General features: G+C 38.1%; 1 protein-coding gene across 6 annotated transcripts in view; it reads left to right on the forward strand.

Moving 5' to 3' along the window:
• The window catches only part of elavl2 (ELAV like neuron-specific RNA binding protein 2), a 30,164-nt gene extending 4,607 nt beyond the window's left edge, over nucleotides 1-25,557 (forward strand). For 2 of the 6 annotated variants that reach the window (XM_026353004.1, XM_026353003.1), the window contains exons 2-8: nucleotides 9,192-9,282; nucleotides 10,323-10,566; nucleotides 16,180-16,283; nucleotides 19,140-19,293; nucleotides 20,985-21,210; nucleotides 21,878-21,916; nucleotides 22,971-25,557. In XM_026353004.1, the coding sequence (XP_026208789.1) occupies nucleotides 9,211-9,282; nucleotides 10,323-10,566; nucleotides 16,180-16,283; nucleotides 19,140-19,293; nucleotides 20,985-21,210; nucleotides 21,878-21,916; nucleotides 22,971-23,298 (1,167 nt within the window). In that variant the 5' untranslated portion in view covers nucleotides 9,192-9,210 and the 3' untranslated portion in view covers nucleotides 23,299-25,557. Of the gene's footprint in view, nucleotides 1-520; nucleotides 606-2,533; nucleotides 2,617-9,191; nucleotides 9,283-10,322; nucleotides 10,567-16,179; nucleotides 16,284-19,139; nucleotides 19,294-20,984; nucleotides 21,211-21,877; nucleotides 21,917-22,970 lie in introns of those variants that run through there. The other 4 variants (XM_026353002.1, XM_026353005.1, XM_026353007.1 and 1 more) reach the window with 4 other exon arrangements.
• Nucleotides 25,558-26,528: the final 971 nt, after the last annotated feature.

The following is a 26,528-nucleotide window of genomic DNA, read 5'->3' on the forward strand; positions in this document are numbered from 1 at the left end:
GGATTTGAATACCAACCTTTTCATACCAAAGGCCACCTATTCGTATTTTCAATTTCTTTTTATTCTTATTAATTTCAGATACCCTGTAGACCTATGTACCTGTGCTGAAATGTGTATACTAGAAACACCAATACTCGCAGCCTTAATTCATACAGCAATCGCAGTGGATCCAATTAAATTATCTCTAATTTTGCTGCTTCCCCCCCCTTAAAAACTCAAGGGACCCTGGTGACGCTATCCTTTAAGGATCACTACTTAAGCATTTTAGTTTTTGTATATGTTTTATCACTGCGTTGACAGTCGGCTTGAAAAGACGCGAGACTCTCCAAAGACCGCTACGACATGCAAGGCAGTGGATCACGTGATAGGGCGAAGCCAGTCGTAGCGGTCCCCGGAGAATCTCAAAGTACACCTGCAGCAAATCAATTAGTTAATAGTGTACTTCCGGGATGGAGCCAGGCTCTTCGCTGATTGGCTGAGGGTCTGATTTGTGACCGCGTTCCCGCCGCCGCCCTCTGTTCCGCCGCGTAGAGCCCGACACCAAAGTTTGATGTCTGCAGAATAAACATCAATAAATATCCGCGACGCCGATTCAACACCTCAAGGTAAGACACCGCAGAGGTTTAGCTGAAAATGATGAAAAGACGGCATCGTTTGTGGCTAAAATAGACGCAGTGCAAACGCATTTCAGGAGTTACGGTAGCTAGCAAAGGCCAAACAAGAGCTGGCGCAGCGAGCGAGCGGTAGCTGAAGAACTCCATTGGAAATTTGGGTGTTTTTTTAAATGGACTTGATGTTTCGCCGTTTTATTTAGTTTTATGCTAGATGAATTAATGGTTGCTGTAATATCAAGAGCAGGACAAAACCTCGGTGCTAGCTAACAAGCAACACTGCTCCTGTGTGTGCGTGTGGGTGGAGGAAACAGTCCCGCACTTAGTTTCGTACACGTTACATGCGGCATAAAATAGCTCGATTTGTGCTCGTTTAAATTTACATTTTCTACACGCAAACACGGTCGAGGAAGGTTTCTTTCTAATTTTGTAGTGATTTTTTTTTTTTTTTTTTTAATTCTTGCATGAGCAGAGTTTCACCCGCAGGAGCACAGGTGTCACAGGTTAACTAATTAAACCAGACCAGTTCAGTCTGTAGTCCACCTAAACCTACAGTGCCCTTTATTAACATGACTGTGGATTTTATTAAAACCTTTCATGCATTTTATATAAGTTAAGTTTTTTTTTTGTTGGTGTATTTTACAGATTAAAAAAAAAAAAAAAAAAGAATGCCCACTGTGTACCCACAATGCATTTGAAGTTTTCGGTTTATGTACAGTACATGAAATTGTACTTAACCATGTGTGGTTATTAAAAGCGTCTTAACCTTAACCTGTTATCGCGAGGAGGCCTAATGAGGGTACTTGTACCAATGGGCGTGTCACGGTTGGCAATCTGGTAAAGGGTAAAGGATGCGTTTGACTAATGCGGCTTAGGCGGTCAACTGTGGTATAGATCTTCTTTTTCCCGTGGTTGATTGTAGTACTGTATGTGGCTTTGAATTTTGAACAGGTTGAATGTGTTCAAGCCACAGACATCTGAGCTGTAGTTGGCAGTCTGCAGTGACTAATAGTCAGTTGGTAGGTCACGGAAAGATTGCATATCGTTGAGCAAGCAGCTAAGCCCCCAAGCAGTTAATTTGCCCAGGGGTTGCCAAAACAGGACATCTTGTGGTCCTGTGGGTGTTGGGGTACAACCCAGTGATAAGGGCAAAAGGAAATGGGTTAGCTTACAGAGGTTTAAGGGTGTGTTGAATTTTTGATGGTGCATCCCTGGTATTCCTTTAAGACGTGTTGGTTTACTTTACTTTCCTGGATAATAAAAGATCCCACATAGATTAAGTATGATTACACATCTAGTCACACGAGCTTCAGCATAGGTTCAGTAGGAGATGCTAGTGTCTCTGTTTCTATGTATATCTGCTGCTTTTAAGCAATTTTTTTTTTGTGTTCATGCAACTTCCAGAGATTCTGCAGACTGTGCTCCTGAGAGGGACACAAGATAAGAGCAGTTGTCTTTATGTATTATTGAGCTCCCACGTTTGCCTTTCTAAATAAAGGCTGCTGACAGAGTGAGTAAAATGCAGGACAGTGAGTGAACTTGCAAAGGCCACATCACTGTGCTCTGTGCAGCAATGTGTGTCGCTGTCACAACTGGGTTAGTATACAGTGGCTAGTATGTAGTGGCTTTAGCAACAAGCCAATTTTACCCCCTTTGTCCTTCTTAAATGTCCACCCCATCCCCCTTTCTCCTCTCTGCAGCTGATTTAATCTGGGCTCTATGGGTGGCGCACAGGACTGTTTTCATTGGGTCTTTATTTTCTGTTGGCCACAGGGTGGCCCTCCCTCTACATGTGTGGGTCATCACTGGAGGCCAACATTGCAGTGACCTTGAACCATGTCACTGCATCACAGCAGCTTTAATAGATCACAGTATCTTGTGATCTTTACATAGGTGTGATGAGTGTTTTGTGTAGTTTAATGTTTGGCTGCAGTAGTAAGTAGGGGAAGTGTAAATATGCCTAGAGTTGTAAACGATGTGTAATTATTGGATTTGACCTCCTATGGTAAGTAACTTTATTGTAACGTCTAAACCTAATTTCATTGTTTGGTCCTTGACTGCTAATTTGAATCAGTCACTTTTGAGGGTATGTCTCCTGTTAAATTGTAAAATAGCTGACAATGAAGCAACATGTCAATGCTAAACTAATCTACATCACTTTCTTTTTTTTGTCGCTTCAGTTATTTTAGTGTCTCTGGAGCACAGTATCCGCTTTCACTATTAACCCAGCTTTACACAAGTCTCTATTTTATGTCCCATGCATCTCTTTATATAATGGCAGACAATAATGTCTGTTCCAGTATCCGAAAATTACTGATAAAGTAAGTGTTACGGTTTAATTATCAGTAAATTATCTAAATCAGTATATTTGCATGGATTACTTGGTGTTAAATACTAATCAGTCGGTTAAGTTTTATTCATACTGTAACTGAGGCTTCGCATATTAACAATTAATATAATCTTAATGGATTTTCTTAATGAAATAAACCATTTCAATGGAACAGATACAGCATTAAGGGCATTCATTCTCAATTACTCATATTTTTTACATTGGTTCTGTAACATTGTCGAGCCAGAAAGCATCAAAACTGCCTCTGGTGAAAATTTCAGAATAAGTCAATATTGATGAACATGTGTTGCAGTCTCTTGTGCAATACGAACTATTTGAATTTTATTTCAGGCAGAACTCACAATTGCATCACTCGCTGTATTATTCTGACATGCTCTGGCTGGCATGTGGGAGCTGCTGCAGAACTACCCTGCTCGTGACTCTGCCCACTGTAGCCTGGCACCTTCAGGACACACTTTAAGTATACATTTATATTGAGACAGTATTGCTAATATTAATTAATAAATGTGAATCTACAGCGAAGGCTTACTATTGGAAGCAGAGTGACAATGCTGGGAAATATTTTTGGGGTGTGGACTGCGAAGAAATGTTAGATATGAGATGTGTCCTGCTGGTTTGTGACAATGTAAATTACATGTGCTGCTGTGTATCTTTCTTAATAAAACTATTCTAAGAATTTAACAGCCCACATTAGACCTTTATTTTTCTCAAGGTAAAACTAGTCTGAACGTCTGTACAGTGTTTTATGTAGCTTTTCTACACTTCAGCGTGTGTGGGTAGACTAGTCACATCTGTGTTTTCAGCTGGGATATTTTGAACCGTTACTTGTGGGCTTTTAGTTTTCAAGGACAGGCCGTGCATGTCAGTGGTGGGCACTCTGGAGTTCTTCACTCTGCAGCTTGTCACGCATACTTGGTCAATTTAATCCTCTGAGGAGCTAGTAGCAGAGTTTCGTGCCTCCTCACTTTAAGTGCGGAGTGTCACATGAGTACACGCTGTTGGCTTCAGGTTTAAGTTAAAGGAGGTTTATAGTTGGTCAGATGACTGAGTTGGTGCTTGTTCCATAGTCGGTACAAAATCTGAACTTTTTATTTAGATTCCTTTCACCAGCTTGGTGTTTAAGAAAAGACGGTACCTAGAGTACATTTGTCTCTATAATCCCTGAAGTAATCTTTGCCAGAAAGGGTGGGATTGAACCAATCATGTGCAGGCAGATTTGTAGATGGTGCTTTTTGTGTTAAAATAGTTTTATAAATCTTTAAAAAGGGGAAAATGACAAATTCCAAGATCTCACTCCGATGACTTCTTTATAATTTACTTTGTCTCAATATTAGTCCCAATGTTAAAGATATTTAGTATACAGTTATATAAAATACCAGAAAAACTAAAGAAAATCACTCACTTTAGAGAAACCGGTGCCTTCAAATAGATGTTTTTGCCTAATAAGTATTCAAGTACAAAAATAGACTAAATTAATCAGAGGAGGATACAGGTTTGAAATGTCAGGTTGATGGATTCTGTATCATCCGACTTGATGCTGTCAGTTCGATCAGCTGTGTTTCTTCTAAACGCCCACTCAGTCACTTTTTTAATTAATTGGCACAGTTAGTGATTTGTTAAAACAGAGCTACCAGCTTCAGAGGGTGAAGGATTGCACATTACATTTTTTTGAATGACTTGAGTGGACCACTTGCATCTAAGGTAACATCTTTCGTTTCCAAATACTCCCTTTTGCATGTTGTCATAGATGCAGTATAAACTCTTCGTTTGTGTGTAAAGTCTGTATTTAATAGGAATACTGTATTGTCTTCATTTTAAAACGCAGCATGCAGAGACTTTTCTCTCCCCCTTGTGAAAAGTCTTTAGAAACCTGAGAGTACTAATAACTAAACACACTAAAAGCCAATCTGCACAGTGGGGTCACAGTGAAGGTGAATAGGGAATTTTAAGTTGGTTTTAAAAAGCTGGTCTTTATCTGGGGCTGGTTTCTGATGAAAACTGAGGCAAGGCCTCTAGGAGAACAAGACGGTCTGCACCAAGAGGAGGGTGCTGGCTGCACACAGTGAAAGCCTTGACTGAAATTGTTGGGGAGAGGCGTGTTGCCAAGCTTCCTCTTCCAAATGTTTATCTAATGAAATATTTATGCCTTGTGGCACAATCGCAAATGGGATAATAGCCAATATTTGTGCTTTGTAGTTGGAATAAAAGGTGAAACATATGAAATGGAGATTGAAGTAAGCCATTTTCTTCAACAACAGTATGTTCTCCTGTGGCCTGCTTTCTCTCTGACTGTGCACGTGGGGGAGGCTGCTTGTGGAGTGGATAACTGCTTAGAATTGCAATTTTGGCAAATGAACATTTTTGGCTGAGTATCACATAGTTTTTATTTTTTTTTTACTGTCCTTGTATCATTTCTGTCATGTTATTAAAACACCAAGAGTCGACATGTGAAAGCAGCACCTCTTGTACATTTGTCCCCCCCCCCCAAGTCACCAACTGGTTTCATTTTTAAGATAAATGACAGATGGAAAGTGCAGCAGGAGGGTTGCCCTTGTGAAGTTTAAACCCCCATCCTTGTGCAGCTGGAATTTTCTCTGTATTTGATGTTGACTAGTTGTTGTAATTAGTATGGTTTTAAATTATTGAAGCTGAAGGCTAAGAGCCAAACTGATTTTGATTTGATTTTTTTGGATGGGTAATATTATTGGCCTAAACTAACATACCAGGACTACAATCTCATGTCAGATGTAGTACAGAACTGCAACTGAATTCTTTACATTTAGATTTTTCCTCCCTTAGTTGTGATACCATATTATAACTTTTCACTATGTCGCTAAAAGGTTAAAGTCTATTTAATGTCTGGTCCAACGTCTTCAGACATATCTAGATAACTTTCATGATTTCAGTTTGTCTTAAAATGGTTTGTTACATGTTATAAGGGATGTTTTAATTGAAGAATAACTTGCCAACCTGGCTGATTTGTTACCAAAGTTGTTTTTCCATAGTCGGAGACATAACCAAAATCATAAGTGGTGGTAAAATCCATTGTATCCATTGAATTTTCTGGCAAACAAAAAAACAAACAAAAAAACAAACAAAAAAAAAAACCTATAAACAAAATGGATATAAATCTGTCAGCAAATTTGTAGCCTCTCCTGGTGTGGATTGTCGTACTGTGGGGGTAATGGCACAGTAAAAGTTGGAGGTTTAAGTGTGGAGGCATTTATTGCTTTTAGTCTACAGCTGTTGTAACTCATTTACTGCTTTGACCATGTCTTTGCTGCATCTGAAAAGCATCCACAATGCAGGTAAAATGATGAGACGGCTCAAACCACTGTTATAAGATGCTGATTCCTGGCATGGTCTTAAAGATTAATGCAGTTTAGTCTTGTTTGATTTAGCAGGATGAACCTCACATGTGGTACACCTGGCTAAGGTCATTTGTTTGCAGTTGGAAACGATAGCTACACAATTTGTGTCAGTAGGAAACTGTATGATTGATCACACTGCAGGAGAATTGGCCATTACTAAATGTGTAGACAAGATTTTAATGCTTGATATGTTTAATTGTCTCAATAACTTTAGTGCTTTCCCAAATATGAACAACACAACACAACAGGTTTCTAAGATCCCTTTGTTATTGTTGAGATGTTTCTACTAATGTATTTTGTGGTAATTGGTCATGTGGTTCAACAACATTTACTGTATGATTAGTTTCTATTTTTGCTTGGGTTATGTAGTTGGAGGATTGTGACCTTGGTTTAGGGACATACCAGTGACTGCATATATTTGAGCAGTTATTTATTTTGAAGATTAAGAGTGGAAAGTAGGATATTTTTCCTAAACCAGAAATGATATGAAATGAGTATGAATTGTTCTGATAGTTGCAGTGACACTCTCCTGCTTCCTGATTTTTAATTTTAATCCTTGCTGTGATAATTCTTCAGTAGTTTTAATGTCAAAAACAGTGAAATATGAAACACAAGTAGCTAATTCAGTTATGTCCCAGTCCTCGGTCATTTTGCAGAGGCAAGCTAAGGTGACGTATGTGAACTGCAGCATATCTGCTCGTACTGAAGGGTGTTTCACAGGACGTTCTACAGTTGTCGTTATTGCACTGGTTTCAACAACATGCCTGACTCAACCGAAGTAATGGTAGGAGTCTGTCACACTGATTGTACAAGTTTTAACTTAAACAAGTGAAGATGTGAAGATATATTGCACCAATTTGCAGTGTTTTGTTCTAATGACGTGATTATTATTATTATTTTTTTTTTTTTTTCTTCTCTCCTCCTTTTTAATGTAGTACTTCAAATAAGGAGGAACAGAGTGTGGGATTCTTCTGCGTCAGTAATGTCTGGAACCAAATATTTAAATTTCCATAACATATTTCGGCCCATGTCTTATTTTTGTCATTTTCTTTATAACGTTTGGGCAATTTGGAGAGTGTAAAATAATTAACAAAGCTATTGGCAGCATGTCATGTTGATTAGTGCATTTGAGCTTTGGCAAAAAAAAAAGCACATTAATTTTACTGGCATATCAACACTAGCTCGAGTAATAAAATATCTAGATGAATAACTCTAAGTAAGCTTTGTGGTGTGGACCTTAGTCACTTCACCACCAGTTTTCAAAACGCATAAGCTTATATTATGTTCTAACCAATTAATGACAGTGTGTTTGTGCAGATGTTTAGTCTGAGTTGTTTTCTGCCATTTTAGTTCACATACAGTACATATGTTGGTGACACCCGAACTTTGGCATTGATTCAAGTAACAGGAAAAAATAAGGGGTAATGCTTGTTTTAGTGTCTTCGTTTAAACGTTTCAGGGCACACAATGGTATATTCCACACGGCAGGAAATCTTAAACAAAACAAACTTTTAAGTCTTTGAAATGATGATTTAAATCAATTGTCATCCGTCTCTTTGGCTGAGTATGCTGAAACGCTAAAAATGTTACTTGACATGACTGGTTTGAGATCCTCACCACCATGATATTGATCAGATTTATTGGGTTATATCTAACAGTGACACGGTTTTCAGCACTTGAGTGGAGAAAATCAATTTGCATCTGAGTTGTGGCAAGTTGACATTTTCACTAGATGCAACCAACAAGGTGAAACAAATTGATCAATGGGGCACCAAATGCTCACTCTCTTGCTGAAATTTAATGTGTGCGTTTGGTTTTTAACATTTCCACCTGAAAATCATCTGAAGTACTTTACAGTTTAAACATGTTCATTTGCACAGTACAGAAAAATGAAAGTCTTGGGCAACAATCTGAAGAAATAATTTATTTAATATGTATAATTCCAGTCATGTTTTGCCTGACAAGCTGAATATGGAGCTCGTCTGGATGCAGATGCAGCTAATTTTACTAGGTCTAGCACAACATTAAATGTAGATACACAGGGTTTCCCCCATGAAGTTGGCTAAGAGGGCTTTGATCAGTAACTAAGTGTACAAAATACTTCAGATATTAGCAGAAACACAAAACCATGCAGGAAACACTGAGCATTTTGAAATCTGCATATCACCTGGAGTGGTAAATGACCAGACATCTGATAAATTATGTACATTCTGTTGAAACGTCAAATGTGTCTGAAGTGCCCCAGCTGTTTTCTTGTGGTGATGATGGTTGAACAGATTGTCTTTTTGCATTATAGGCCTTTTGTTATTCTTGTCAAACACAGTTTAATGGTGAGCTGTGTCGCCTCACTTAGGTCAGTGGCTCCTTTCAGTAGTATATTTGTATTTAATCACTTAATTGTGGATGTTTAGCACTAAAGGCACTGAAATGCTAAAGACTGACTTGGTGGTTTTAGCAAATGCAGGATTTGTCAGTGTAAGTTCACCGCTGTTGCTGGGTGTGAGTGGTCTGAGGAGACGGGATGATTGATTTTTGTGCTTTCCAATTTCAGCCCTCCATCCATTTTGCCAATTGTCATTGCTCATGCTTTTTGTGTCTGTTGTTCCGGCCAGGTTTCTCTCTTGACTGAACACTGCACTTCTTGGTTCTGCTGTTTGCTCCTTACTGAAGATGAATTGTGACTAAGTGAAACATTGCTTTTTGCTTCACTGTGGTTTAAGCCAATCTGCATGGACAGCTAGTTCAAAGAATATAGTCTTCCCCCCTCCCTTCCCCCAACAGTGACATGTGATCACCTCTGACTGTTGCTTTTGTTCTTGTTGATCTAACATGAAGTACTTTTTGTGTCCACATTTTCAGACGGCAACTCCAAACTAACATGGCAGTCAGACTGTGCGATGTGGCTTCTCTGCTTAGAAGTGGTTCGTGGGCATCTGAGCCTTGGACTGGGGTCTGTGGCACTTTTTATTTTTTACTTGAAATTATTTGGCCATAAGGCCTGCTCTTTGTCTCAGTGCTCAGGCCATACCAATGACGTTAGCTCTCAATCATGTCGACATTGAATTAAAGTTAATTAGACATTAAATTTGGGTATGTTTATTGTGTAAAAGTCCCTAAGTTAATGCTTGACTGTATTGGTATGGTCTAAATGTCAGCTACACTATGTTTAATCTTAAATCCTTAAAAAAATGGCTTTTTGCACAGATTAATCACAATTGCGTAAGATAATATGCATAGTTGTGATGACACTGACCTGCTTTCTGCACCTGGTGAATCTGTTATTAAAGGATGACTCTTCATACATGAACCTGTTGGTGGTTGCCTTAAGTGATCACGTCAATTACGGCGTGTTGTCCGATGCTAGCGTACCGGTCGGTGGTTGCCGATTGTATGGTGATGCTGTAGAATCTGCATTTGTAGTATATTTTGCTGAATGAAATGTTTCCCTTTGGTCTCCACATTTAACCTTGAGATGTTTAAACATGCCAACTTCAACAGACTTCAGGCAGGTTAATAGACCATCACATTCCTCTGTAGTCTCTTCTGTCAACCCAGAAACAGATGCAGCAGTCATGCGTAGCTGAGGGAATTCTTCCTAGATTCAGCTTCGTTTGGTTTATTTTTTTATTTGTGTTAGGATTGGACAGTTCTATGCTTTTTGTCATTTAAATATATTACTTTTACAGCTTCTACATTTTAATGTGATGACCTATAATGTAACTTTATGCAATGTTTCACTATATGACTAAACAAAACACAATATTTAGATGGTTTTCTTGTAAATTTCCTGCAATTTAGTTGCCCTTTGATGTTTTGAGTTGAGGTTAAGAGATTTTAATTTTGTTCATCTAAAAAAACTCCAGGTGTTATTTCACGAAGCAACGTTTCAACGTGTGAAGAGCGTCCTTTTTTAACCGGTTTATATTTGATGTTTGTTTGTTTTGCGTCTGGTCTTAACCTCATTTTCTTTTTTTCTTTCTGTCTCTTTAGCAGGTAATTGCTGCCATGGAAACACAGCTGTCCAACGGGCCAACTTGCAACAACACAAGCAACGGTCCTTCAACAATCTCAAACAACTGCTCCTCACCTGTAGAGTCAGGGAGCATAGAGGACAGTAAAACTAACTTGATAGTCAACTATCTGCCTCAGAACATGACCCAAGAGGAGCTGAAGAGTTTGTTTGGCAGCATCGGAGAAATTGAGTCCTGTAAGCTAGTCCGAGACAAAATAACAGGTAACTAATTTGTTTTTGTTATGGGGAGTTAATAGTTGTGGGCTAAACTCTGTATTCCTTCTCCCTAGCATAATAATGGCATTCATTACCCTGGATAAAGAGAGACAGTCATTCTCTTCCTCTTACTATGGCAACTATCAAGCTGTCTTGGCATAGAGCAATTATAAAACCTGCCAAGCAGCAACTTAAAGGGAGATTTAAATGCTATATATAAATATACTGCTTTATATCTAGGACCATTAGCAAATGTCGTTTCCAAAAAAAGACCCTGGGTGAAACTGAAATAAAAAGTTTGGGCTATAAGGAGGGTATTTAGGATAAAGGATTAGGCTCAACTAAGTGTGTTAAAACAAAAGTCAGGTCCCAATTTTAACCCAGAATGCATACACTGGCCACTATAATAGGTGCACCTGTACAATTTAATGCAATCCAATATAGCAGCTCTGCCATGAATTTTGTTGAAACTGTCAGAAAGGTGCTAATTCTGCTTATTATTGACATCATAGTGGATGGTGTTGTACTGGAGGGCATTACATTAAAATGTGTAAAGGTGGGTTCTCTTAAAATTTGATATGGACAGGATGACAGATTACAGTAAGTATGCAAACTACTGAATAAAAAAATTGTGAACCTATCCTGCTTACATTTAATTGCACCAATACTTTTCTTATAGATGGGCAGGTAAAGTGATTTTGTTTTAATGGGAGGAATGCACTCGGCAGAGGTGCACACTGACATGGCCTGTCTGACAGGTGGATAATGGCTGAGGCTGCTGGATTCTTACTGCTGTTTTCGGTCAAGGTCACCCAGACCTTCCTTTTCTGCTGCTTGTAAGTCAGTCTGATCAGCCACATAAGCCTCTTGGGCATTTTCTTTTTTAAGGGTGTGTATATACCCATCTGTTTGGATATCCATGTTGTGGTGAAACATCAACGGCCTTAGTTCACTGAGCAGAGGCTGAAGGGCAGAGAGCTCTTATTGTGAAGTGCTGTTGAACTGAGAGGCCTGAGCTTGAATTATAGATTATATTTTTATTTTGAGACACCAAGGTCTTGCTCTTTAGAGTCACAGACTAAATCCTTAATTAAATTAACACGAAAGATGTACACGCAACCACATCTGGGTATAAAATATTAATGTTTTATTAATATTTAAAATTTCACTGCGTGTGTATAGCTCGAGTATTCACAAGTCTGCTTGCATAGCTGATAAAACACAGACACGCGGTCTTCTAAAAATGTCAGGTCCTTCAAGTTTGAGAAATTGTTTCTGCCAAAAACGGTATTTGGATTTTCTTTTACCTTTCTCTTAACCATCTGTTAGAGGTGCTCATGTTGGTTGTTGTGGTAGTTTAATTGGTGGTGCTGCAGCCCAAATAAGCTTTAGTATTTTGTCACTGGTAACAAATGGCAGCAAGAGGTAGACCACAAGCCAAGCATGTTGTTTGTGGGTGCCTCATTTTGTGTTTGCAGAGTGTAGACTTTTGACAATTTTTATCATTGCGGTATGCCAAGTGTTTAGTCTCGTGTGGAATAAATGTCCTTGTGTAGCCATCCATCCACAAGAAATGCATTTGATAATGTGTGAAATGGGTTAAGTTGAATTGACAAGTGATCTTCGTTTAAAATCAGCGTTTGGCACGATCTGCTGTGATTTTTAAAAGCAAGGAACAAGTTGTTTGAAATTGTTTTTAAGTGAAAAGACTCAAGGCAAATATACATGTGCCCAGTAGAAATACAGATTGTTTTGTCAAACATAATTGTTTTTGTGGGATCATTTTGACTTTCTCTGTGATTCAAATCTTTAAACTAGAACTAGATAACAGGTCTGTTTTAGGTTTAGTATAAACCACAAATAAAAATAAGTAATGTGCCACCTTTAAGCCTTTAAATTATTTAATTAAATGCAGAAAAGACACACATTGGTCACATCAGACAGCTTGACCTTGTAAACTTGCTCTCTGTGTTTTAATGTTTTAGACTCAAAGGTCTGTAAATATTTAAAGTTTTGGTTTTATAAATTAAAAAAGTAGGCTGAATACCATCATAAATTGGTTTTGAATCTGATGGTGACGATATATTTTCAGTTTTTTGGAACTCGTAATGTCTCAAAATTTTGGACCAATGATGGAAGGATGATGTAAGATTTGACAATTACAAATTGAAACGGATATTTTGGACTATTCTTGGATGAAGTACTGAAAATGTGCATTAATAGTTTAGATCAGATGGAGATCTAGAATTTGCACTTTACAGTAAATTTCACACTGCACAATGTGACCACACATTTCCTACATGTCTGATTTTATTTTAATCATTAAGTATTAAATAGAATAGAAAATAGAAATTCTTGAACAACCTGAGTCATGACTTCATGATATGCAGGGTTAAATGCATCAGTTACCACCGAGGACTGCTTTAAAGCATTTTACATAACAGCTTCCTTTTGTTTAATATTTAGTTAAAATTCTCTCAAACCATCAAAGAACGCGCCATCGCTGTTACTACATGGATATGTTATTGTACAGTGTTTGCATTTTATGATGGTTTGATACCGAAATCAACAGCTGTAGTCGCAGATAAACTGGGAGATAACTCTTTTAACAGGCTGTGTGTGTTCCTGTTGGCAGGAATCAGTTCTTGGTGGACAATCACTTTTTGGCACAACATGCCACTAATTTTCACTAAAGTGAAAATGGATGAATATGAGCGTTTGTCAGTTTTTTTTCCATTTTTGATTTGGTCACGAAACAGTTTTTTTGTTTGTTTTTTTTGGGTGACTAATCATACATGATAACACATGTATGGTAAGGAAATGTAACCACCAAGAATGTGTAGAGTCCTCTTTTTAGAGGGGGGGGAAAGAAAAAAGACCTGAAATAGACCTGTAGGAAAGCTACCTTAACCTGAGAACGTGTGTACACCTCTAATAAAGGAGATCCAGATGGACTAGAAGGTAATTAGACCACATCCAAAATGTGGTCAACCTGAACAGATCCAAACAGAGCACAAACAGCCACATCATGCTGCCACCAATTAATTCAATTAACAAGCAGCTGTGGTTTAAAAAAGGCAGTATAATCACCTGACATGACTGTAGTCTGTAGTTAGTAATAATTAAAAACCAATTTAAAGTAATAAACTTTATATAAGTAGCTGTATTTCCATGTCCTGCACTGAAACTCTTCTGTTTCCCTTCAATGGATGAAACACAATGTTCTACAGTATTTAAAATGTCAACTTCTGAAACTCAGTTTAATTGTATAAATTACATAGCCTAATGATTTACCTAAAATGAGTGGTAGACATCTTTTTAGACGGTATACCTGAAGAAGGCAGCTTTTCGTTTTTAAACATCCCTGGTAAGACTTGAGTGTTTGGCTCAAACAAAAGTACTTAAATCAGGTCTGTTGTTCCAAAGTAGTGGGATAAATTAATGACTTTGTCCATCTGCAGTATGTAACAGGATGCTATTTTAAGAGACAGTTAAGCTAGTATTTTTTAAAAACTCCTTTTTGATAAAAGCTTGAATTGGGGCAGCAAAAACTGACTTTAAACAGAGTTGGAAAAAATTATAAACCCTTAATTTTATTCAAAGCCTCCGAGACATTTCTCAAACGATGCTCTGATTTCAATTTCAGCAGTACATAAAAATCTATCCCCGCCAGACTGTTGCTTTTGTCTTTCCCTTGGCCCTGTGGCAATGGATTTAAGCCAGCCTACATCTGTGTACTGGTGCAGCATCAGATGTTGAGTAATCACCAGAGAGATGCATGCTTACTCTTTGCTTTAAATGTTCTCGCCTTGGCTGCTGCAGCTTATGTCTTTGTCATTTTCCTCCCACCGTGGACAACTCTCGTCTTACTGTAGGCCGGGTGCAGTTCTCTGCATGAAAGTGCATCCCAGCATGCCGCCTCTATTCATTTTAATGACAGCTGAGAGAGGGCAAGTTGTTGAATTATTTGTTTATATGAACATGTCTAAAGCCTCCTAGTTATTTCACTGGATTTAGCAGCTATTGGATGTTCTATATGAAGCATTTCCTGTAAGCGCGCAGTAGGCAGGGAGTTTACCCTCTAGGCTTAAGTAAAAGTAACTTCTAAGGCTGTTGGATGCAAGGTGAAATTAAGTTGATGAACTACATTTGATCAGAGCTGAACAGCCCCTGAGAGCAGTGACTCATGCTGGTAAAATGCGTAAAGCCAGTATTAAAGCATAGAGGGCATTGAGCGTGTACAGTAAACTTAACTCATAGCAATTTAGAAGACGGTGTTGATTGTCTGCTTGCGTTTATCTTACTAATACACCAGTTTGTTCTGTACTTATCATATGTCAAACTTGGTAATGACACAATTGTACACGTTTGTATATTTTAGTCTTGGTGCGTAATGTAAAAGCTAAACTAAGATAACCTATGATAAAATAGTGTTGTATGGACATTTCCATTAACACATTTGCTGTGTCTATCATCTCCAGCACATCCCAAAGATTCTCAATGGGGTTGAGGTCTGATCTCTGTGGTGGCCAGTCCATGTGTGAAAGTGGACTTTCACAATTTGAGCCTGATGAATCCTGGTATTGTCATTTTGGAATGTGGCCAGTCAGTAATAACCTGGTCATTCAGTATATTCAGGTAGTCGGCTGACCTTAATCTTTGGACACATAATGTTGCTGAACCTAGACCTGACCAACTGCAGCAACCCCAGGTCATAGCACAATCCCCACAGGTATGGTAGGCAATAGGCATAATGGGTGCATCACTTCACCCACCACCCGTCTCTTTGCTTGATTCATGCCAATAATTTGACGCTTCTAAAACAAATTAACATCTTTCCTCGACCACAGGATGTGTCTTCAGACGTGGTTGTTTAATAAAATGAGAAGCTACTCACTGCATTAGTTTGGGCTAAATAACTTGTTGCCAGCTGAAAAATATTCATTCATGCAATAATTATCCAATGGGAGGCTCATACCTACTTGCTCGGTTAAATCCAGGTGGTGACTTTTTTTTTTCTTGGGCAGACAGTGTAAATAAAAATAAAAAACAAACGTTGATTAGATAAAGTTCTCTATAAAATTCAACTTGGTTATGTACCATATTAATATGCTGAAGCTACTTGAGTTGGTGAACTTGACCGGCAGTGGAATTGCAGAGAGACCCAGCAGTGTGGGTGGAGGAAATTGAATTGCCTCTGTGCACATAAAGAGTGGGTGTCAATCTATTGTACATTTTAGAGCTAAACCGTAGAGGGAGGAGAACACATTGAGCCACGGTTACTGCACTGTGTCATATGAGTTGGTGTGAAATCAGTTTTTAATTTAAAACATGTTTGTCAAAGAGTTCGAGGGTTTGAGAATTTACTATAGGTTGTAAGACAAATTGTATTTTTTCGGATCACCTACTGTATGTCGAATATGCTCATGAAATACTGCTCTTCTGTATGTCCTTGTATTTATTTTTGAGCAGAGCTTTATTGAAGCCATTCATTGATTCATAAAGCTACTTTTAATGTCCTTATTCTGTACTAATGCCATACTTGTATTCAGAAGTCACTTTTCAATTTGTATGAAGTGTTAACGTATTTGGATGCATTTTCTTGTCTTGTGGTTGCAGGGCAAAGTCTCGGTTATGGATTTGTGAATTATGTGGATCCGAAGGATGCGGAAAAAGCCATCAATACCCTAAATGGCTTGAGACTTCAGACTAAAACCATCAAGGTAAGTGTTGTTAAAAAATGTGTGTATATATATATATATATATATATATATATATATATATATATATATATATATAGATATATATATATATATATATATATATATATATATATATATATATATATATATATATATATATATATATATATATATATATATATATATATATATATATATATATTTTTTTTTTTTTTTCTAACTAAACATTTACATTAATTACTTTCTCCCTTAGAGTTAATTATCCACAATCAACTCACTGGAATGTATTGCCCTTCATGACCACTTGCAAAAATCCAAGATATGCTGCTCATTTGTAGCTGTCTGGGTTGAAGTTGAAGCATAATGAGGCTGGAGAAATGTGGAGGGGGGGGGAGTCTATTGTTAATCTGGGCACAGGCGGCTTTGCCTGGGCCTCAAGTAGAGCAGAACTGTTTCTATGGTTGCATGTGCTGTAGCACTGCTATATGCCTTTACAGGGAGGTGGCTGCCATTAGCATTCATCAGGCAATGTAGCACTCGGTGTGCTGGTGGGGGGAAAAAAACTTGTTTGCTTCATATAGCGCTGCAGGATTTGTGGATGGTGGAGCAAGATTATCAGCCGTATATATATTTTTTTTCTCTCCCCTCCCTGCAGCGGCTTTACAAGGAGCTAGCTAGATCCCTCCTTACATCAGGCAGTGAGGTTTTAGTGTCTGCGGGCAAAAACACATTTTGATAGAAAGCACCAAATATTTAATCAAGCTCTATGCTTGATTATTTCTGTATTTATCATTTAAATATTGTGATGATGTACCATGTTAAGTCCTATCACTTTATTATTGTAAATGAAATGGAACACATCTCCCCTTTCTCAGTTCGTATCTCTGAAAGTAGAACATGGGAACGTGTTTGTTTTTTTTGTTTTTTTTTCTTCTTCTTCCCCCTTTTCTCATATCACACAAAATTTTCTAGTTGCTCTGTCAGAAGTGCAAATAAACCCCGGCGAGGTAGAGGAATATACTTTGCAAATATTAGCATCAAATGAAGTGTGAAGGTGAGGTTGGGAGGGAGGCAGGGATGAGAAGTGAGGGTGTTGCCTGGCTGAGGGCAGGGAGCTTTAGCTTTCACGTTCACTTTGTCAGCCTTCCCTTCAGGGTATGTTTTGAGGTAGGTTGACCAAGCGGAGTTATCAATCTGAGTGCAAAAGAATTCTTTTTGAAGGTTTAATTAAAAGTGAGCACTCCCCCCCCCCCCTACAATCTATTGCACAAGATTGCAGAGTGGGGCTTGATGTAAGATCATTTAACACTTCCACAGCTGTATTTAATTACAGCTGTGATTCTACTCAGGTAATTGACAGTCAAGTCACAAGAACCTGCAGCCACCAGACAGGGTAAAATAGCAAGACACAGCAGAGTCTTGACTGCACTATTTCATAGTTTTTCCTCTCCCTCTCTGTGGCTCTCATTTAGTCCTCCACACAACCATCCCTGAACCATTCTTGCACATCAACTCCTAAATTTAGACTGCGGGTTCCTGCATGGTATTGTGTAAATGTCTACAAGACTGAAAATGGGATGGTGCACAGAGAAAAATGACTTGATGACTACTCTAGGGTGTAATGATGTATTGATCCACATGAACTGGTAGATGACTCTCTGGTCCCCCACTGTTTTCAATGACTCTGCTGTATTTATGGACAAATGTTGATTTATGCTGCATATTTATCCAGCCCTAGCTCTTAGAATATGTTCTGACTTTAGAGACGGGAATGGGTGAGATTAGTTTTAAGAGGCAGTCGCACTGCTGTCTATAGCAATTTTCAAGAAATGTTGAATTTATAAATTGGAGCGGTCTAGACAGGCCTGATGCTGCATCTATCTATCTCTGTCAGGTTTCCAACTGAGTTGATGGACAGAGAAAGTGCCAGTTTAACTTTTTCTCGACAGACTGATTTGTCACTGTCCATTTAACTGATAAGTCATTCTTAAGTTTGCACTGGGGAAAGAGGAAATGTGTTGATAAACACAACCATGGAACAGACAGATGACACCACCCTATTGTTGTACACCACAGGCATGAACCAGTTTGTTCTTGCTCTACAACCCAACATGTATGTTTATGTTAAATCTACTTTTTTTTTTTTAAAAAAAAAAACAGGAAGCACATTAGTTTTGCTTTATTTGTGCTAATGTAACAGCTGTGAAATGTATTTTTGCAGTCTATTAGCCACAGACCGCCAACAACGGCCAAGATGTTTGCTGTGCTAAAATTCAAGCTAATCTTGATTCTTACCAGGAAATCAATTTGCTTATTTACCCCAGACCCTTCGCTCTTTAATCATTGGTATAATAGTTTTTTTGTCAACCTATGAGTAGTTATTGCAATTTAATATGCTGCCAGGTCCAGACTTCACAATATTTTTCCTGATATGATCACTGTGTCACATTCTGTAGACTGGCTTCACTCAGCTGTCATTGTGCTGGTGTTCATACTGTACCAGCAATCTCAGTACTTTAGAGAACATAATGGGAGCCTTGCTAGCTTAATGCTAATGGAAATACTTGGCCACACAACTTTATTTGTGGTCACAGCTCTGCTGTGTAGCATGAATGGCAACATCATCCCTCTTTTTCACTTGAGCATATTTACAGTTGCAGGCAATGACATGTTGGATGTGGAGCCTTTTATTGTTCCTGACTCTCTGTTGGGTTGTGCTGTTATTGGGCTTATTGTTTAGGATTAGGCTCAACCCAACATCAAGGATAATGCTGATAAAATGTATTAAACATTTGTGAATTCATTAATTACTGCATTTACAGAAACCGGTTGTAATGGTAATGTACTGGTGATCATGTGAGCTTTCCCTTCTTGCAGGTTTCCTATGCGCGTCCGAGCTCCGCCTCCATCAGAGATGCAAATTTGTACGTCAGTGGTTTGCCAAAAACAATGACTCAGAAAGAACTGGAGCAGCTTTTCTCTCAGTACGGACGCATCATTACCTCACGCATTCTGGTCGACCAGGTGACTGGTGAGTACAACATGAAAGCGGTCCACACTGTTTTGCTTTTCCTTTTTGTTTTGTTTTGTATTTTTCTCCTTTGCCTCTTTCCCTTAGCGACTTTCTAAGCCAGGCCTGAGAAATATGTCAGAGGTCTCCAAAAGGCAATTTTCCACTAGATGTGTTCATAAATATGCACAGATGGCTGGAATATGAAGAGGGTGTAAAGTAGCAGGACTCAATGCTTTATAATTTTTACCCTTCACTGCACTTACTTTGTCGTGCTCTTTCTTTTTCCGTCCCCAAGGTGCATATGCAACGCCTGTTTCATGACAAAAAAAAATGAAATGCATTTAGAGTAGTTATATTCTCCATTTCTCAGCTGTCATGAGGAAACAGAACCCTCATGAAACTCCAATAAACAGAATCTTTCACTGAGACGTTTCCCAGTCGTTCTGTCCCTGTGCACTCGTGAAACATGCCATTCCTTCAGGCATGCGCTATGGGAATGGTTGTCTTGATTTCCCAAACATAAAACTACTTGTTTCTAGAGATTTCACTTTGTTTTACTTAAGTATTAATAGTACAGTCATTGAGTCAGCTGTTAAAAAACCAAAGCAGGATTGGAACCTCCTGTTGGCCCTAAACTAACATGGAAAGTTAGTTATTTAATATAGTGGGTTTGAAGGACAAAAGACATGCAAGTATTAAAGCGGACTATATGGAAATGCACTGAAAATCAAATATCACTTTTAATTATAAGAAGAATTCAGATCTTAACAAATGTCAAAATGACAACTATGCAACAAGTTGTACCGCGAGCAACAGGGGGAGACTAGCTACAGGCTAATTGTCAGGCAAAAAGAAGAAACAAGAGCCAAAACAAATGCATAGATCTGCACATGCATGGAAGGAAGAGGTAAATAAGTTGAAGGAATAATACTTAAATTGCCTTATAAACATATGTTGGCTACAGTCTAACTTGAAGTAAATAAGTAGCTTCAATAGCTAGTTCACTACAGTGAAAACAGTATAGTAGCTAGATGATACTACTGGCTCTCTACTCTAATGTTGGTTTTCACTTAATACAGAAGCTACAGTTACCTTGATTTCACACTGGTGAAGAAACTGTTTTGTCACCTTTCTGCCATCTTTGGACCAGGCTTGGTTTTGTTTGTCTGACAATGTAACACAGTAGAGAAAAAATATTCTCAAATCAAATCAAGTCCACTTTCACCAATGTTGTTCTTGCTAGACATTTTTTGTGCGTCTGGTCTTCTGCAGCTTTTGTTGTATTTGAAATGATTACCACTAATGATCGTGCTGCTACTTGTGGGTTTTGGTATTTGCCGAATATCGGGATGTGAATTGCATACCTTAATGTCGTGTAAATGTTGAGCTTGTATTTCTACTAAGTAATGTACAAATGCAATTCTTGTACAAAAATGTTAATAATCTCAATAGTGTAAACACATTAATTGTGAGCTGTTTTTATTGGTTTTAAAACTCCATAGCATTGCTGGACAGTGATGCACCTTCACTGCACTGTTTCAAAGCAGTCCTCACTAACGGGGTTAATTTGTAATCTGTAAATTTAAAGAAACTCTGCTTTTATTCCTCTTTTTACTCAGTTTCAGTGAAGTTCATGCACCAGTACACTAATGTTTTCATGATTGTAAAGAAACTAATTTAATAATCTTAAGATTATATATTCTCCTCAGGGGTTTCCAGAGGGGTTGGCTTTATTCGTTTTGACCGGCGAATTGAGGCTGAGGAGGCCATCAAGGGTCTGAACTGTCAGAAGCCGCCCGGTGCCACCGAACCCATTACAGTCAAGTTTGCGAACAACCCAAGCCAGAAGACCAGCCAGGCCCTGCTGTCCCAGCTGTATCAGTCACCCAATCGAAGGTACCCAGGACCCCTCGCACAGCAGGCACAACGCTTCAGGTAAAAGGGGCACACCAAAAAACTAAATCTGATTAGAGCCGAGCCTAGATAATACTGCTAGTGATGATTGTGTTGACCCTCTGAGGCTTTTTCAAATTAGCATTTAAATGGTCTCACAGCAGTATTATGAAAATATTCTGTGTTGGAGCTCATCAATCCTCTGCACAGAATAACTCATTCCCATATTCACGCTCCCAACTTTGCTGTGTTCCTCCTGTTGCAGACTTAGGCCTACAACACAATTGGGTCTGAGCAGATTTTGACTAAAATGGAAATGAGATGAGCAATACTCTGGTGGGGAAATTCAATACGTGGCCTTTTTTTTTTTTTTTCTTAAATATTTTTTTTTTTTATTAGTTTGAACAGTTGGCCCGGTTAGTGGTCGTAAATGTGGAATTTAATCTATGAATGAATTTGCTCTTCAGTCTGAAGATGACCTCAGTGGTATTCCAAAAAAAAATCACAATTTATGCAAATTAAGAGTTTAGTCTGTGGGCTAAAGAGGACAGAAGGGATTTATTTTGGTAAAACATGACTTGTCTCAGAACTATTACTCATCTCTGTCATCTGTCAACTGCGTCATCAACATCCAACAGTTATTTTATTTATTTATTTTTTTTTTGGTTTCCTTTTTATAATGAAATGTGTAAATTTGTATTCATTTTAGGTTGGACAATCTGCTGAATATGGCCTATGGAGTGAAAAGGTAAATAACTTCCCATTTTAGATGTGCATCAATAGTCATAATAAATCACAATGTCACAAACATGACCTCTGACACTGACATACAATTGAAACAGGGGCAAGTTCAGTCATTTGAGCAGTAAACTTAATTTTGACTGGGTCCAATTTGTTGCCCTCTAAATAAGACTTGTGAAGCTCTTTAATCTTGACATAATGTCACAATACATCTAGATTAAACAATTCTCTACATAACAAGCACCTACCTTACTACTTATTGCATACCATTGCACACTTGTATTTGGAGTTCCGTACTCTCACCTTGACCTATTCTAGACAGCCCTATCCTGTTTTTATACTTGGTTGCGTCAGACGTCTTTCAGGATACCAGTTTGTCTAAGTTGAGGTTTTAAAGAATTCTTCCCCGAGTATGATTGAAGTCCAGTCCCCTGAAAGCTCAAAAGCCCATCACCAGCGACAATAGACTTGTGATTTCTTTTCTGCCCCGCTCGTGGGTTGACATCTTCGTTGTCAAATCTCTCTCTGGGTCCTTGATGCTGGGAGCACACCTGTCATGGTGGATGTTCCCTGAGAGACCAACTGGAGCAGCTAATCTTACTTGACACCTACTGCAATAATTCATAGGCTTTCCATGCACTCTGAATTTTGTGTTATGAATTTGCCAAATGCCAGGGCTTTTGCATACTTTTTTTTATTCCAGTGTTGGCACAAATTCTTATCATTATATGGTACTTAATTCCCATTTGCCACTATTTACTTTTATCTCTGTAAGCACATGAGCTCAAACAGGGGCTACGTTGTCTTAGGTGTGTGAAAAGCTTAAATCGTAGTTTTTATATCTTGATCATTTATGGAAAAAAAACATGAAATGATAGGATGTTAACGCTGACTGTAAGAGCAGTGTAAACATGGCACAGAATGGAGCCTGGCTGTTTCTGATCCCTGTAGAGACTTGTCAGACTCTATTAGGCTCGTTGACATGAGCTCTTGTCTTATAAAAGTTATGTTTTGTCCTCGCTTTGGCTTTGAACAGTGTTACTTTTTGTATTTTGCTGCAGGTTCTCTCCCATGGCCATTGATGGGGTGACCAGCTTGGCTGGCATCAACATCCCGGGGCACGCAGGCACTGGCTGGTGTATCTTTGTCTACAACCTGGCTCCAGATGCAGATGAAAGCATCCTCTGGCAGATGTTCGGGCCGTTTGGTGCCGTCACAAACGTCAAGGTTATTCGCGACTTCAACACAAACAAGTGCAAAGGATTTGGTTTTGTCACCATGACTAACTACGATGAGGCAGCAGTGGCTATCGCCAGTTTGAATGGATACCGCCTCGGAGACAGAGTGCTGCAAGTCTCGTTCAAAACCAACAAAACACACAAAGCCTAATACCCACTGAGATTGTTTCTAGAAAACTCAGCAGAAACAGAAAATGGAAGCGTAACGAACGTAACTTTCTACATTAGTAACAGCTTTGTAAATCAGTGTTACGAAGAAAAACAATATTTAGCATCCAACAATGTGATTTTTTTTTTCCTTTTTTTTTTTTTCATTGCTACGCTTTGAATCTTCTCAATATACTTTACAACAGAAAAAATACTACAGGTTTCGATGCTTGTGATGTTGAATTCTCTTGCTGTCTTTACAGATGGACCATCTAAAACGTTACTATAGGTTTGTCATTTTGTTGCACATCTGCTTTGAAACAGTAAGTCTTGTACGGTTATGTGTAGTGATTTTCTTTGTATTTTTGTGTCCTGATTTGCCTTAGGTGCGTTATGCCTTCAGTGGTTAGCAAGTACTTACTTTGAACTATTTGCAGTTTTGTTTTTGTAAGTATTCCGTTTATTGTAATATAAGTTGGTTATTGGTTGGCTGCATAATGTTGCTTATTGTAAACTTAATGGATAAAAGACAAAAAAAATTCTTAAAGCAGTACCTTGCCAAAGAGCTAAGAACCTCTTTGATGTGGGTTTGAAAAGCATCTATTTTTATAAAAAGAAAAATTTGGAGAAACTTTTTACTGGACCTGGAACAAAATATTTTGACTTGGATACTTTGAGAAATATCTTCATATGACACCTTGTGAGCTTTTGAACTTTACAAGAAAGTTTGCAGTGGTTGAAATTTCTGGAGAGATTTATGATGTAAAAGATACCTTTTGAGATCTTTGTATTATCTTTAGATTATAGAATCAATGGCAGTGCTGGTTTCATTTGTAAAATCATCTGTGGGTCCCCTGTCATCTTGGTTGTTACGACTAGTAACTCGTTTTCCGATTTGACTTGGAAACGGGACAAAATATAAAGGTTTATTCGCAAAAAGTGCATGCAAAATTATAACCTGGAGATATCTTAAAAGGTAATGGAGGATAAAAATCAGTTCTTCCGAAAGGATTCCCTTCAGACGGAGCTCATGGTGTTTTGTGGCGTACCTACAATGTATCATTAGACAGATTTTTGTCTTAATATCAACCAATAAGGGTTTTTACATACTTTGTATGAAGATTGAGGACAAGCCAGTGAAGGCAGCAGCTTAAGAAAACTAGTGAAGAATAGAACGGATTATTCCTGAGCTTTGAGCTATGTAAATAAGTCCTTTTTTATGTTGGATATTTGGCAAACTTTTGGTTCTAGTTTGGACTTCATTGGAAAATGTGATATGATATATACCATTTCTTTTCTTTTATGGAGTATGTGAGGTATCTTCATTTTGGATATTAACCTTGATTTCAGTTTCACCTCAGTTGAAATACTTGATTTGTTGTCCCATGGACTAGCATTAACGTGCATCAAATTTGTTGGTTGTTTGGTCTGTAGATAGTCTTGCTTCGTAAAAAAAGGTACTAAGAAACTATAGACATTTGTTTTGTTTGTTTTTTTTATATATAAACATTATAGATATATATTTATGTGGTAAAGAATGGATATAAACCACAGTTTTGAACTATTTGATTACTTTTTTTTTTTTTTCATACTCATATATACGTAATGCATATAACCTGTCTTTAAAATCGTAAAAAGGTGTATATTGCTTTATTCACTTTGGGGGGAAGGCCAGTGAAGCAGTTCCATTAATGATAGCTGAATTGGTTGTCGAACAAACTCATCTCGAACAAACAGTGGAGGCTGGTCAAGCCTTAGATGCACTGAATCCTGCACCTGCATCCTGCTTGGTATCTAAACCAATTACTAGTCATGCTTCCCCTTAAATGAGCAGTGTGCTATGCATTATATAATTATATTTGCAACTGCTTTTTCTTTATCTATTCCTTCTTTGTGTTATTGTAAAAGTTAAACTTTAAGTCTAGAGGATTTGTGAAACTTGCTGCTGTGGGGTAGAGAGCACATTTTTCATGCCTGACCCGTCATTGTGGAAAATTTCTTTCTTTCTTTTTGTATCTTCATGATTTGATCTTGACAAATTGTGCTGCTGGTCTGGCATGAAAAAGTTTTCCTCTCACCCCCTCTTATCTCGATTCTTAATATGAGAATGATTATTTATTTGAAGTTGTATAGTCAGACTTGGTTCACAGCATTTTTGGAATAGAATATCTTTTGAGTATTTAAAAGGATGTACATGTTCTTTACTTTGTGTTTGGATACTTTGGATTTTTTTCCATGTTCAGTACATCAATAAATAAGTTGAAGGGCAATGCAGCTTTGTGAATGGTTCCCATCATTCCTTTCCTCATTTGCTTTTAAAAGAAAGTGTCTACAGCTCATGTCTTCACATTCTGTCCTGTGAATTTCCCCATCTTGACTTTTGCTGTCTGTTTTAAACAGGAACATTGATCATTTAATGTTATTCTTTTAAAATGCACCAGGAAGTACTTTCATAAATTGGAATGATGCCACTTTAATTTCTTTATAGGACCTAATGAGCTTTATTTCCATTTTAATTCTCTAGTATACTGATCTGAAATAGTTTGCTAGTGATTAAAGCCATAATGCATAGAAGGCACATCACACCTTCCTATTTTAATCTGAGGTCAAAGAAATAAAGTGTATTTCCTAAAATGTTAGTTTTTTGTTTACTGAATCACAGACTTGTTAGTGTAATTCATAACTTGTTTGGAGTGGAATATTTCAGAACATTGTTTTGTTAGAATAAATTAACAGTAAAAGTTGAATCTCAGGCTGTGTAACCATTTTGCTACAAGTTAAAATAACAAAAAGTTGTTTAAATGCAAAGTATTTCCAGCTTTCAAGTTCATATGTCGGGCAGAAAAAAAAACAACCTTGTCGATTTTGAAGTTACCTCAACAGGTAATTGGAGCTCAGGCTTTGGCTTGAATGTGCCGTCACAAAGAGCAGCACGAGGCTTGAAGGGAGAAGCCCGATATAGAGTATTGATTTTTCTTATCTCATGCTCCACTTGAGGCCAACAGCCTTGCGGAAGATGAAATGGCCTACTTTGAAGTGCGCTTCCCCACTGCGCAGCCTCCTCGCACACTGCCCGGCTGTCGTTTTAGGGGCACCGCAAAGACACCAATGGAAGTCGCTGAAGAAACCACGCTGCCTTTTTTTTTTTTTTTTTTTTTTTTTTTTTTTTTGTAAAGTGCTTCTCTAAAGTATTCATTGTTTGGGGGGTGTGGGAGTTCAGCACATTGCTCAGTT

The sequence above is a fragment of the Anabas testudineus genome, chromosome 18 (genome assembly GCF_900324465.2).
Source record: "Anabas testudineus chromosome 18, fAnaTes1.2, whole genome shotgun sequence".
NCBI lineage: Eukaryota > Metazoa > Chordata > Actinopteri > Anabantiformes > Anabantidae > Anabas > Anabas testudineus.